Source organism: Poecile atricapillus, chromosome W, assembly GCF_030490865.1.
Source record: "Poecile atricapillus isolate bPoeAtr1 chromosome W, bPoeAtr1.hap1, whole genome shotgun sequence".
NCBI classification, from domain to species: domain Eukaryota; kingdom Metazoa; phylum Chordata; class Aves; order Passeriformes; family Paridae; genus Poecile; species Poecile atricapillus.
In genome coordinates this window covers 41604234-41619244 of record NC_081288.1, presented here as the reverse complement: position 1 = coordinate 41619244, position 15011 = coordinate 41604234, and the positions used below count along the sequence as shown (strand labels likewise).

The following is a 15011-nucleotide window of genomic DNA, read 5'->3' as shown; positions in this document are numbered from 1 at the left end:
GTTTTAAAAAGCAACATGCCAGTATAAATTTTTCCTCCCCTTTTAAATCATAGGCTAATAAATCAGAACCCACCAGGTTTTGTGACAACTACTCCTAGTTAAATTGAAACCCAGCATAATAACACTGGATACCTGAAAAAGACCGGGACCTCTGGTGCCTAACTTGAAGGAAAGACAGATTCAAAATGAAATCTTGACCCCGTAGTTTCCCATGGCAGTTTAAATGCAGCCTTGCTCTGCATATGAAAAAGAAAATAAATAAATATAACTGCTTTAGGAAAGTTTTCTCATTCCTTCTCACCCCAGCTAGGGACAGCTTTTAGGTATATGAAATGGATTATGGACGGGCTTTTTTCTTTGGTTGGTTTGGAGGTTAATTTTTATAAATAGATGCTTTTCTTCTCCTTTCAGAAATCTTTATCCCAAATTTGCATCCCCGTGGGCATCATCACCTTGTCGACCTCAAGACATAGGTAAGAGAGAAATAACTGTTAAATTCAATAATAATATTTGCAAATTATATTCATTTACATGTCTTAATAGTTGCATCAATTCCGATTCTTTTTTAGACTTCCATGTTCCATCTGAATACTTAACTAACATTCACATTAGGGATAAGGTGAGTATGCGTGTGTGTGCATTTTTTGTTAATTTATTACCAGTAATTTTCTAAATTTTCTTTCAGATAGATAATGTTCAAAATGAGTCCATTTTGTGCATGTCCTCAGTCTTTCTAGAAGCAGAAGTATGTTAACAGGCTGATTGGACACATCAAGCACCCATTTTATCTTACAAAAAGAGAATGGGCGTGCAAAAAAATATCTAAAAAGCACAGTATGTTTTCAAGAGTTTGCCCTTTGTGTGAAATTGAAGATTTTGTGATGTAATTCAAATAGCAAATTAAATGGAGGTATTTCTTCTTGAGATAAGCTCAGAATTGTTCTCATTTATCTGATGGATTCCGTATCTACGTGAAAAGGGATTTTTGAGATATGTTTTCTTTAAACTGTTTCTAGGGATCATTGAGAAGTAGCATAAGAAATTTTAGTAGTGTAACTTAATAGGATGTGAAAGGAGCAAATACATGCAGAACTTGTTTTTTTGGGTTTTTTCAAATAAAACAAGTAGATGGGAATACACAGATACAGGGAGAAAATTCTGTCTTGCTGGTTTGTTACATCTGTATTTTTTCTGTTTTATTCTTTAACTTGGAAAGGTTAACAAAAGGTGAAGAAAAATTGATTATTTTAATAATTATTACTCCTGTTGTATTAGAATATAATTTTCAACACACTTAGAAGGATGGAAGTTCTGGATGTATCCTTGTGTTATTTAAGTGGGGTAGTGTGTTTTAAAACATTTATCTATTGTGATTTTTCATCCTCGTTTTCTTCAATCTTTTGCAGCTGGCTGCAATAAAACTTGGCCGATATGGAGAAGATCTCCTGTTTTATCTCTATTACATGAATGGAGGAGATGTATTACAGCTATTAGCAGCAGTAGAGCTGTACGTTCGAACTATTTTGTCAGTCTTATATGAGTTAATCTATTGCAATAATGAAAGGGCAGATGTTAAAAAACAAAACAAAAAACAGAACACCCAAACAAGCTAAACATTGAAAGCAAGAAGCTTAGTCAATCCTGAACTGTAATCTTTTTTTTAAATACCTCCTCCCGCCTTGGTGTCATTTTGTACAGAGTTTTTTTACATTTCTGTAATGGAAGTCAAAAGTCCATCTCTTGGATTTTGCATTATGAAGCACTGTGGAAAAAATGGCAGGTGCCAGTCATTATTGAATGTGTAACTTACTTGTCACCAACAAAATAAGAACCAGTAAATACTCATAAAAAGAATTTGGTGTTAGTACCTGTCATGGGTTACCAGACTTGAAGTTATGCATGTGTTTTAGTTTGAGGTGTAATAACTATATGGAAGAGGTATGAAATCACAGGTTTAACCATGTCGTAAAAATTTTGTTTGGGTTTGAATACATTGTACAGTTCTGATTGAAACCTTTAAAGTTAGTTTATTAAGATTTCAGATAACTAACACTAAGAATTCTTTTTCCTTTCTATTACAAATGAAAGATTTAACCGGGATTGGAGATACCACAAAGAAGAGCGAGTATGGATCACCAGGGCACCTGGCATGGAGCCGACAATGAAAACCAATACGTACGAGAGGGGAACATATTACTTCTTTGACTGTCTTAACTGGAGGAAAGTAGCTAAGGTATCTCTTTTCCCTTGTGTAGATATTTTAGATCTGTCAGCCATGTATTTTTACGAAGACAAGAGTAAAACACAAAAATCTCAAACTTTTAAATCTCCTGTTATTTAGGTTCATTACCTTAATTTCTGATGTCTGAGAGAAAAAGTTGTCTGAAACACTGGCTTGCTTGTGGAAAATAAGGAGCTGCCTCTCTAATTTCCAGTTTTCTTTGGGAGGTAGAAGAACATAAGACTTCTTTTAGGAGTTTGGTTAAAACTGAAAGCTCTTCCCACAGCATAGATTTGAAGAATGGAAAGCATTATTTGGCATTTTAGAAGTCATACTTGCAAATATTTTATTACTTTGCTTTTGAAAATTAAATAGGATGCCACCACACCTCACTTAGGAATTTAAAATGGATGTGGGATGGGTGCAGGGAATGCTTTTCTGGTTTTTCAGTACAATCTCTCCTTAACCATACTTAGGAATTCCATGCTCTGTTGTTTGAAAATCAGAGTTTTTTGAAATAAATAGCTTCTTCTAAAGAGGAGGCATATTTCCATCATGATTTTTTTCTATATTGTAGACTAAGAGGCATTAAAAAATCAGAAAGCGATAGCTTTTTCTCATCCCAGCTGTCATAATCTATTTGTCCCATTCTGTCCATTAATACTGTCAATAATGTTCTGTGTCAGACCATCTGTAGATACTGTATCACACTCTTTGTTTTCTCTAAAAAAACAGCACATCAAATCAGATTAACCTTGAGGCCTTGAACTCATTAGATGTCATTCTAGCATGTTGTAACTATATTTTGTGGTTCCATGTGCTTAGGGTGTTTCATAGAGTAAGAAATCTTTTCACCTGCAGCCCAACTTATGAATTGTTTGCTGAAAAGGCATTTCATTTCTGTGGGCAAGTTGTATCTATACACTTGGGGATTATGGAACATTGCATTAAATAGTTACATGTCTGTTGATATGTTTTGAAACATCCATTTTAAAGACGGTAAAGTTTCATGTCCTTCTGTCTGTACAGCAGTTTGCCATCTAGACATAACTAGATACATGCTCTTTTTATTTCCTTCCCCACTTCCTCCAGCCAGTAATTTTGCATAGTTGATGCAAACTCCCTCAGGAATTAACATTCCAGTTCCCCTGAAAGATATGGGAGGTTCTTTAGTCCAATTGCATGTGTGACTCCTTGCTTCTGCTGCCACAGGAAAACCCAAGAATCTGTACCTGACAGTTTTAGTGGTGAGCCCTGCTTTTATGGTTTTCCTAAACGCAAGGTAATTCCAGAACTTCTAAACAAAAGCACCACTCCTCAAAAACAAAACCCAAACAAAAGGAAAGTTTTTGTTTCGAATCAAATTATTAATTTGCTGCATGGTATACTTCCTTAGTTACCCCAAGATGCTGTTAAAAGCTATTTTATTATTGCCTAAGATCATCAGAAGGGAAGTAATTACCTTTTGAAAGAATAGATTTCTTTTCTGGAGCCAACTGAACGTGTTCCATTTATTTATGAGCAACAAGCCTTGTGTAGTTTCACATATCAATGGAATTGTGGTTTTTGCTTGTGTGGACACAGAAGATTTCTTTTTCTTAGGAGGAGGTGGTGCCCATTGTGTAAGGAGAGTAAGCTCTTCAGTGTCTCCTTTTTCTAACTGTAGTAAATGTATGCAGCTCCTATTTGATGCTTAGCATTACTTTTTAAGACCGTATTATGTCTGTTTGGAATCCTGAATGCTATTCTGAAACTCAGCCTCCAGTGCTTGAGTGATGTACACTCCATCCTCCTGTTGGGCATTCCTCAGATACTGGAGAGATAGGAAAACTGCTGTTCTCTGAATGGTTTTTCACAAGATCTACATAGATTCTCTTCTTATTTACATGCTGAAGGTAATTCCCCCCAACATTAAGAAGCAATTAATAGCTATTAAGGAGAGGGATAGTACTTTATAAAGTTTTGCACTTGAAGAGGTATTGCAACAAGGAATATGATTATTTTATTTATCCCCCCCCCTCCAATGTCCACAAGAAGCAATAATATCTTTTCTTCTAGGCTTGTGTATTCCATAATGCAAAAAAATTTAACTGGAATATTACTTTAAAATTTTTATTTAACTTCGAGCAGGCAAATTGAGCATTGATCACAGGAAGCTAGAGAATGATTTTGGGGCAAATTGAGATTTTTGTTGCATGGAAAAGGAGTTGCATACTAGAAATAATTCTGTGACATTTTCATCTTTGATAAATAAATACAAACTTCAGGTGCATGTCGTGTGATCTTAGCGTTCTGTCGTAATGTTGTTACCTCTGGTATTAATTTCTGGAGTAGATATTTCCTCTGAGGAGGACTAATACAGTCCCACCCTAACAAGAACAGCAATAGTTGGTAATACTGTTGCTTTGGATGCAAAGAGCAGTATGGCCAAGTAATTTTTTTCTAACAAATGCAGAAGCATTAATAAATATTTCAGGAAATTAGACATATGAGGAGGTGGATAAAAAGGAATTCTGATAAATTGCAATCTCTTATTGTAACTGTTACATTATTAGTGGATGCTGGGAATATCAGGTCTTTAGAAGGCCACAATAATAATTGCTGCTTAACAGTTCCACTAGTCCTTTTTTGAAGCAGGCATACAGGAATACTTGCACATAAATAACTGTCTTATATGTGCATATTCAGTTATTTTTCAAGGTGCTTTATAAATTTGGTTCTTGTTCTAGTGTAGGTGCTCAAATACAGGGCAGCACATACTCTAATGTGTTGTGCTTTGCAGACATTGTGTATTTTGCATTATGAGCTTACATATTTATTGTCCCTATTTTAAATTGCACTGCAGTATGAAGTATTGCAGCAGTGAAATACAGCAGTTTACCTTAGATAACACAGCTAAATCTTAAGACTTAACGTTTGTAAAAATATAAACTAGTGATCTAGTAGATTTAGTGTTCTGGATTGGTTTTAACAAAAGTAAAGAAGGCTGAATACCTTCTTTCAAGAAAAATCACATAATATATTAATCTTTTTTATTAAACTGTAGGCTCTACTTTTATATTCTTAATAGATAATAATAGACTGAAGAAGGAAATTCAGCAAAGTAGCTGAGTCATGAGAATTCCTAAAGTATTAGGAAATAAAATCAAATTGATTCTGACATACGGTAGTAAAAAGTGAAAAAATGTGGATGACAAACTTTAAATTCACCTTAAATGCAAAGTTAAAAAGTAGAAAAATTTGGATTACGGATGTTTGTTATATGGTTTTTCATCCTAGGGCATGTGGGAAGTATGCTGAGATAAATACATTGATTTTTTTTCACTGAGGTTTTGGCTGTAGTTTGCTGCTGTTGAGGAGATATGAGAGAGGAAGGGAAGTAGCTCTGACACCAAAAGTGCTTTCTCCAATTGCACATTTACTGAAATCCTGACTTAAGTTGTCTGAAGTAAGCTGCTTGAATTTCTCCTCCTTACTTTTCAGTAAGGAGAATTAATTTAAGTACAAGATTATAAAAGCTTTTTACATTGATGTTATAGTTCTAAAATATGGATTTTGTTATGGGAGAGAATATTAAATTTTTAAGTGTTTATTTGCTTGTCAGGGTTGCTGTCTAGATGAAATTATTCCCTATCCTGTCAAGATCAGTATTAATTGAAATAGTTTCATAATTACTAGAAAGTTAAATTTATTATTCCAGTAAAGATGTAGCATAGTATTTCATCTCAGCCACTAAAGTGGGTCTTTGCTTCTATCTTTAAGTCAATATAAATGCTACTTTTAAGTTCCATTTTGAATTTTTAAGCTAGCCATGGTATTTCTACCCTCTGCTCTCATGGATATACATAATCCAGAATATTTTTTCCTTTGGATACTACCTATTCTGCTAACTTCTTTGTTGAGTTTTACTGTAACTGCTATGGATCATCCTAAGCAATCCTCTCCTACCTTAAGTATCCTTGCCTGTTACTGTTTGTACATGTACAGACTGATTAACTTTGCTATCAAAGCAAGTTTTCAGGATGACATGACAAGTGTTTATTTTCTTTGCACAGAACAACTTATTTAGTGTCACACATGCTGTAAGTTTTCACACACATTCAGTATTCATTATTCCTGGTTAATAAAAGATATTTAAGTTTTAATTATTACCTCCATGTGGAAAAGAAAGCAATTTAACACATTTATCAATGGATAAATAGAATATTTTTACATTTTATTTCCATCTGTTTATGTTAAATAATAACACTGCTGCAGTTGACATCCTAAACCACAGTGGCAAAAGCAAAAACGTAAAGCTTACCTGTAATGTAAGTATTTGCCCCTATGTAATAAATTACTGGTTCTTAGTTTCCAGAAATACTGGACAATTAATTATTTTTTAGGTATTGTCAGATAGAACTTCAGGTGTTCTTATCTGCTACTGAATATTGAATTTTACCTTTACTGACACTGGGATCCAAATCAAGAAGACTGTTTTAAGCCTGTAAATTTTAGCAGTCAATTACAGTTTGAAGTTTGAACTCACGTACTTTGAGAGAAAATTTGATAGGGAAACATACTCCTTCTGAAGGAGGGACTTCCAGTTTGTGGGACACAATGGATTGCTCAGCCCCCCTGAGCATTCATTCCAGACACCTTGTTTGCAGCTCCCGCTGCCAATAGAGGCTCACAACAACCTTAAGTTTGAAAAACCCTTTTTTAGCATACTGATCCTGTCTGGTTTCTTGCTCTATCTTACCAGTTTAATTAGCAATTTTCCATGGGTACTTTCAAAGGCATTTCAGAGCTTGTGGAAGTTCAGTTAAGTGATTGAAGCTGACCATTGGTTGATAGTATCTGCAGGCTCTCCCGTGATTGCGTCCAAGATAGAAACTTTGGCAGCCATGAAAGGCAGAGAAAGCTTGAGTGGTATCTTTTCTATTGTAAAATGACTGCAGAATTACTGGAGGTCATGGAGTCATAGAATGGTTTGGGTTGGAAGAGACATTAAAGATCATCTAGTTCAAGTGCTGTACCATGGACAAGAACATTTTCCACTAGACCAAATTGCTCAAAGCCCCATCTGACCTGGTGTTAAACACTTCCAGGGATGGGGTAGCCACAGCTTCTCTGGGTAGCCGGTTCCAGTGCCTCACTACCCTCATATTAAAGAATTTATTTCTAATACCCAGTCTAAATGCTGCTCTTCTTCAGTTTAAAGCCACTTCCCCTTGTCCTATCACTATGTGCCTTTGCAAAAAGTCCCTCTCAACCCTTCCTGTAGGCCCCCTAAGATCCCCCTAACCTAATCCAGCCTTTGACACCAAAGTGCATGTATGGACTTCTACGCTTTGATCTTGCTTCTTACCCAAGGGGGTAGTAGCATCTCTTCAGTCTCTCAGCATGTGTATCTGCTCAAAAAGAGAACATACACCAATTGGCATGCAGTTCTTACTAGGAATGCCAGAAACAATTCACTTTAGTATATATGACCTAAAAAAGTCCAAACAAACAAACACACCACCTAAATAAATAAATATACAACCCCCAAAACGCAATCAACCAAAAAAACCCGCACAAACAAAAAAAACCCAAAAAATACCTAAAAAAATCCTTGGTAGGAGTAGAGAGGCAGGAACTAGAGATGAAGCAGATGTGCAACATTTCAGTGCAGATGGCTGTAACCTCACATAGGTTTTGCTAGGGTTTTTCAGTCTTAGGGACAGTATTCTCAGGGGAGTACAGAATGCTTCACATTTTCCACTATTTTGTTTCCTTACCATGCTGAATGTTCTTTCTATGCTAAGTGGACCTTGTTTTTCATTGAAAGAAGAGAGGTCTGAGAGTTGGATTTCCTAGATTTTATTTCTGTTCTTGCATTAATTTAGCACAGATTTACGTGTAATGAAATACTATACTATTTAATCACTTTGGAGAATATTCTAAAGTAATCTCTTCATTACTCAAGTGTTTTCATCTCTGTGTGAAAATAGCAGGCTAAGTTTGCTTTGCAGATACAGATGATGTTCTGCTGAGGTTCTCCACCAAGTTAGATAAAATAAATTACTGTGCATGTCCAAAGTTCTTGTTATTGAATTACCAAGAATTACCTCTAAAGAACAGTTCTGAAGCTTCTGCTTATCCTGTTTCTTGAATGAAGGTAAAATAGGGATGAGACACAGTTAAGCTGATGAAAGGGTCTGAAAAATACAAGATTTCAGGTTTGATGGGTCTGGGGCTTAAATATGAATATGAAGTGTGGAGGAATATTTTGATGAATTTTGGCTTGAGTTTCTGTACCTGGACATTTAGGTTAGAAAAGTCCCCCAAGGTCAGATCCAGCCTTTGATTATCACCATGTCAAACAGACCTTAGCACTAAGTCCAGTTGCTTCTTGAACACTTCCCTGATGTCCAACGTGAACCTCCCCTGGTGCATCATGAAGCTATTTGGTCTGGTAGTGTGACATAAAAATATTCCCAAACTTTGGTTCATCCAGAATAAGCCTCTGTACTCCTGACATGTTAAAATACAACTTCTATTTGTAATTCAGCTCATGATGTGATTGTGTATTTGTGTTTTGTGTATGAGCATGTATAAAATGGTTTGAGATTATAACAAGGGTTCTGAGGGTCATGTAGCGCTCAAAAGAATAGGAGAGCCTACATGTTGCAGGTGTAATGCCTTAGGATTGTTGTAATTTACTGATTCTTTTCTCCTTAAAATACAGAATTCAAGGTAGCAAAGTCATGTGGTTTAACTTAGGATGTTAGTACTTGATCTCCTCTGTACTTCTGCTTTTCAAGTATGGCTGGTAGACCAGATCTTGACAGGTAAATGATACATTATTTTATTTGAGTTTGTCTTTTTCTTTTTTTTTTTTTTTTTCAACTGCAGGAGTTCCACCTGGAATATGACAAATTAGAAGAAAGGCCTCATCTGCCATCAACCTTCAACTACAACCCTGCTCAGCAAGCCTTCTAAAGACTTCCCTTTTCTTGGGGTATGGCTGTCTCAGCACAATACTCAACATAACTGCAGAACTGATGTGGCTCAGGCATCCTGGTTTTAATTCCTTGAGGATCTGGCAATTGGCTCATGCGAAGGGTCACCATTTGAGGTCCTGCCTTACTAATTATGTGCTGCCCAACAACTAAATTTGTAATTGTTTTTCTTTAGTTTGAGCAGGGTCTGAATTTTTGTTTTTGTTTTCTTTTTTGCCAGCAGACAAGCTTGGGTCTGTAAAGACAAGCGAGTACACTGACAAAAGTTTACCACTTAGTTTTCCAAAATGTAAAAACAAAAAAAAAGAAAAAAGACAAAAAATTAGACAACAAAATTTGCATTGTTCATTGTAGCACTATTGGTAATAAAAAATGTTTGTGCATTTTTATGTGAAGATCCTTCTCGTATTTCATTTGGAAAGATGAGCAAGGTTTGCTTCCTTCATTTTACTTCCCCTTCTGTTTTTGAAAGGCAGTTTTCGCCAAGCTTAATGCAAGAATATCTGACTGTTTAGAAGAAAGATATTGCCACAGTCTCTGGTTAGTTTCCAGAGTTGTGTATTACTGAGCTTCATCTTTCCAGAATGAGCAAAACACTGTCCAGTCTTTGTTACGATTTTGTAATAAATGTGTACATTTTTTTTAAATTTTTGGACATCACATGAATAAAGGTATGTATGTACGAATGTGTATATATTATATATATGACATCTATTTTGGAAAATGTTTGCCCTGCTGTACCTCATTTTTAGGAGGTGTGCATGGATGCAATATATGAAAACGGGACATTCTGGAACTGCTGGTCAGGGGACTACTTTGTCGCCCTGTGCACTAAAGGGCCAGATTTTCAGCAGCCAAGGACATCCATACCCAAGTGAATGTGATGGGACTTAAAGAAGTGAACTGAGACAATTCACTCTGGCTGTTTGAACAGCAGCGTTTCATAGGAAGAGAAAAAAAAAAAAGATCAATCTTGTATTTTCTGACCACATAAAGGCTTCTTCTCTTTGTAATAAAGTAGAAAAGCTCTCCTCACTGCAGTGTTGACTTTGATTTGAGATTGTGAAATTATTTCTTCAACAGTGAAAAATGGAGAAAAAAATTGAAGTATTAAAACTATCGAGCTGTACAGTGGTTAAGACACTTGAAGAGTCTTTTTGCTGCTGACAAGTAAATTTATGAGAATTTCATATTCTTTTCCACAGTAAAGTTTCCACGGCCAAAAACTTTGCTTAACCTTGGTTTCAGATCCCCTCTCTATAATAGCAGATAATTTTTAGAAAGATGGGTGGGTACAATGTCAAATGATGGAAAGATGCTTCATGAATTTGTCACCTGGGAGAAGTTTGGGTTAGGAGGTTGGAACTGATCACAGCTTAGTTCCATGTTATTTTCCCACTTAAAACAGAAATACATTTCATTTGGTGATTGCTATTACTTGAACTTCCAGATGCAAATAAACGTGAATATGGACTGGTTCTGAAAACTAACTGTTCTGAATGGAGAAAGAAAAACCTGAACTGTTGGGATGGGTTTTTCTAGATACGATTGCCACTTCCTCACTAAGTTGCCTCTGGCGATGCAGATGATTAAAAAATACCTGAAATTACCAAAGCAAGGAAAGACATGTTAGTGAATCCTGGGATTTTGTTTTTCCATTTTGACCCATTTTTCTGTGTAGTGCAAAAGCAGCTTGTTTGCATGTATTGAATTGTGCTTGGAAATTGAACCATTAGTGGCCTTGCTGTGGTTCTGTATCAGGTGTATGGCAAATTTTAAATTCTGAACTTTTTCTAATACCTATTTTAAGATGGTAAACATAAAAACATAAGCCTGTTGATTATATTTTTTTCTATTATTAAAGCAAAGTTTTCCCAGCTTGGACAAAGAGAATGGTTATAACCTATATAACTAACATAGCTGAAAAAGATGGTGGCTTTTCCTTTTCCTCAGACCAAAATAGATTCAAACATGTATTTGATTATCCATACATAAATTCATAAATTTTCAGAACAATAATTTTCCGAAAGAATCTTGTTCCCTCCACAATTAAATTTAATTGTTTCTCATGTTCCTAAATTCTCCTGAAAATACTTGATGATACAGTTGTATTCAACTGCCTAGTCTTTTGAAAATGTAAAATGCCTGATTTGGGGAAATTTCTCACCTGTGAGCACAGAACTGATGCTTTGCTCCTTCCAGGTGGAAGAACAGTCTGTCTCTCATTTATCAATTAAATAAGCATATATGGAGACTTTAAAATCTGTGACTTGATTTCATATTTCACTCTGGGTTGAAGCAAGAGAAACAGATATAGACAGAAAACAAAGTGTAAGACTGAAACCACTTCTTAATGATACTGTATTAATTTTAAACATTGAAAAGAAGAATATAGTGCTTTTTCTACTGAAAGGAAGAAAACCTCAGTCCTCATTTACAAACTCGTGGCAAACTGGTGACTGAATTGCGCTATAGATTTTCAGACTGACAATTGAGGTCTGAGGCTTATTTAATGTTTTTACATTCCACTAATGCTATAAATAGGGAGATACTAGAATGCTGTTTTTAAAATACCTTTTTTTGAGATGGGTCTTTTTCCCTATAACTAGTTTTTTACTACAATGTGCAAGGTAAGTTCTGAGTAGAAAACCCAGTGTTTTTGGAAAGAAGTAGTATTCCTTTTTCTGGCCTGGCCAACATGCTCTCTCTCATAGTCATTGTTGCATATTGTTTACAAATCTCGTTTGAATAGTTAGCTCCACTTTCTCTGCAAAAGCTCCACTTTCCCTGCAAATCCACTACCTTCAACTTCCAGGGTAAACGTAAGTTTCACTGATTTGACCTGGTATTGCAGAAAACACTTTGTATTTTAACAGCAGTTACTCAGACCACCCTGCTTGTGGAAAAATCAAGGGTACCAGAGAGTCATGGAGGAAAGGGTTAAGGGTGCTCCACTGGGGTGTTTAAAAATGAACAAACGAAAAAACCACCCAGCACTTATCTCCTCCACCTTAGTGCCTGCTGCCACAAATACATAAGCATGTGAGAACCTTCATGGGCTTGATTAATCTAATTGAAGACCCAGGTAATCCTGAGAAGCCTGCAAATACTCACATGGGTAAAAATATTTTTCACGTGGCTGACCTTCAGTGAAGTGTCAACTTCACCTGCGTGGGGATTCACAACTGACCACACTACTCCCTCATGGCTGTGACATTTCTACACTACAAAGATGTATGATGATATCACTTGGCTGCATGCCATGTCTGAAATCTGTCCCCAAGCCAGTACTTCTTGTACTTGTCTGTTTCTGTTTTACAGTTTCCATGAAAATAGGGAGAACGTACCCAAGTAAGAATTTGCGTATTGTAGTCAGATGCAAGATTTTTGCACTCTTGAGGGACTGTTTCTGTTGGCCATGAAGAGACCAGAAGCAGTCTTTGGCATGACCTAGGCAGTGCTGGGAAATGGAGGTCTGGGGCCATCAGCTTGGTCCTGAGTGACTCCTAGGTGACCATGGAAGAAGGCTGCCCATCCTCTAAATAATACTGTTTAAAGTTACTAGTCACCTAAAAGAAACTTCTCCCTGTCCTCCACACCCCTGAAATTCCTGGTAATTTCCAATTGAAAGTACTTCTGTGGGTGAACATTGAATGAAACAAAAAGAAACATGGGTAGCTTATCTGTCACACTCAAGCCTCTAAATGCGCAGCTGCCATCCTAAGCATGGGATAGTTAGACAGTGCTTTTGGTTCAAGATCCTAAATACAACAATTGCTATTAAAGCCAAATTTTGCAGTGTGCTTAGTTTTCAAGTACCTTTTCATTGTATCCCTCAAAATTTGCCACTGCCCAAAATTAATGCTAGTAGAAGTTGAATTCTGGTAATGCAGATTGGACCAAGAAGTTAGTCTGGATTGACAACTTATGCTTTTCATACATGGTATGTGAATTAAGTTTTTGTTTCTCTATGATAAGTATGCACGCTCTCATTTCCATAAATCTGAAAGCTTACATTACATTAAAAGAACTGAGGAAATGCAGATGGATAACTTACTTTGAAATTTTGGCTTTAATAAGTTCAGTAGCTTTACCAGGTTAACACCGCTTCACTGTCAGAGGTAAACTTTATTTTTTTGAAAAATAAAGCACATTGAACAATAGTTTTGATTGTTACTGATTCAGCTCACTTCTGGATTAGCAGTGCTAACCAAGTTTCTGTATTATTTTTCTAGGCTTCAGTTTCTCATTTGCATTTCATATTATCTTCTTGATATTAATGAGCTAATATTTGTGGGTATATGTCAGGTTTTTCCTGCTGAAACGACCAAAATCATTTTCTGTAAAATCACTTTTGAATTCCCTCTGGTTTAGCAAGCAATCCAGTGAAGTAGCCAGTTTTCATGATTGGAGCATCCTGCATCAGCTGTAAACAGTCCTGATGTGGAGCAAAAGGAAGGCGGGTGTCCCAAAGCTGCTGTGGTGCGGACATTCCTGAACATCTGTGGAAACTCTCTGCTGTTCTCTAAGCTTATTCTCAACGAAATGGTTGGTTTGGTTGTTCCAGAGGTCTCTCTTCCCTTGGAAGGCCAGTTTACTTTCTGGTGGGCATCACAGTATTGGTTTTAAAAAGCCATTCTATTGTTTATTATATAGACTTTTTCTTGGAAAAGGCAGTTAATTACTGGCACTTTCCTGGAAGAGCTGCAGTCAACATCCCAAGGCCCAGCACTAGGCTTGTGCAAGGAAACAGGGAGGTGTGAGCCCAGGCCCGATGAGCAGCTTGGGTGGCTGCAGTGGCAGAGCTGCACCGTGGCTGCCCAGCCTCCAGGTGCCTGACCAAGGCAGGGGTGTTCTCTGCACTGGCTGTACCAGGTGGGTCAGCTGCAGTGGGCCTCAGGTAAAGCTGTCCCTTGGCTGTGGGGCAAGGAAGGGCCCAAAAGAACAGGCAGCAACCTGTTCTCCTACAGTTGAGATTTTCATCCAGACATTATATGCCAGCTTTCTCAGCCCTGGTGGTTCGTGGGCAGCCTGTGGTCCTGGAGCCAGCATCCCCACTCCTGCCCTCAGCAGGTAACAGCAGAGCCACAATCTTCACAACAGGCCCCCTTTCATCTGCTACAACAATCAGGCATTGATGATCATTTTTCACTTCCAATTGATCCAGATAAACTTTAAGTTTTGACTGAGTCATTTGTGCAGTTCAAAATCTATGAGATTACCTGGTGAATGCTAAGGACCATTCCCAGTTAAAGTGCAGCTTCAGCATCTCCCCAGCTGTGGACGATGTGGGGATTGGATGCACATGGGAGGAGTAACTCAGGGTTGCTCTGTCACCCAGTGAGCTGTTGCCTTCATTTCCATCTGACAGTGCTTTATGTACAAGGGATTGCAGGGAGTTGAACCAAGTATGGAAGGCCAGCAGTTCAGGAGGTAAGACAGAAAGAAGCTACAGCTCATTTACACTGAGAAAGCAGAGCTGGAGCTTCCCTTTCAGGTGGTAAGTGACCAATCAACCTGATTATCATTTTATTTTTTACATTATGAAAACTATGCAACAAGCCTCCACCATTGGAGACTGCTGTCACCACAAGTGCTGGAAGCAAAACCTGATGGTGGGAATGGATGAACAGAGCCAAGGACTAAGCAAGATGAGTTCAGTTTCTAGTATAAACACCTATTGCAGGTTTAAGTAAAAACCTGTAGTCCCTGGCTCAGAGCTGGTTTACTTTTTCAGAAACCCTTTGATAATCAGGGCAGGCTACTGCAAAGCAGCTGGCCTGAGAGGAGTGTGGTAGTGCACT

At 37.2% G+C, this 15011-nt stretch overlaps 1 protein-coding gene across 2 annotated transcripts in view; it reads left to right on the top strand.

Moving 5' to 3' along the window:
* The window catches only part of LOC131592077 (CCR4-NOT transcription complex subunit 2), an 83457-nt gene extending 73214 nt beyond the window's left edge, over positions 1-10243 (top strand). For both annotated transcript variants that reach the window (XM_058863352.1, XM_058863353.1), the window contains exons 11-15: positions 412-473; positions 570-619; positions 1407-1507; positions 2089-2233; positions 9101-10243. In XM_058863352.1, coding sequence (XP_058719335.1) covers positions 412-473; positions 570-619; positions 1407-1507; positions 2089-2233; positions 9101-9187 — 445 coding nt within the window. In that variant the 3' untranslated portion in view covers positions 9188-10243. The remainder of the gene's footprint in view (positions 1-411; positions 474-569; positions 620-1406; positions 1508-2088; positions 2234-9100) is intronic.
* The last annotated feature ends 4768 nt before the right edge of the window (positions 10244-15011 follow it).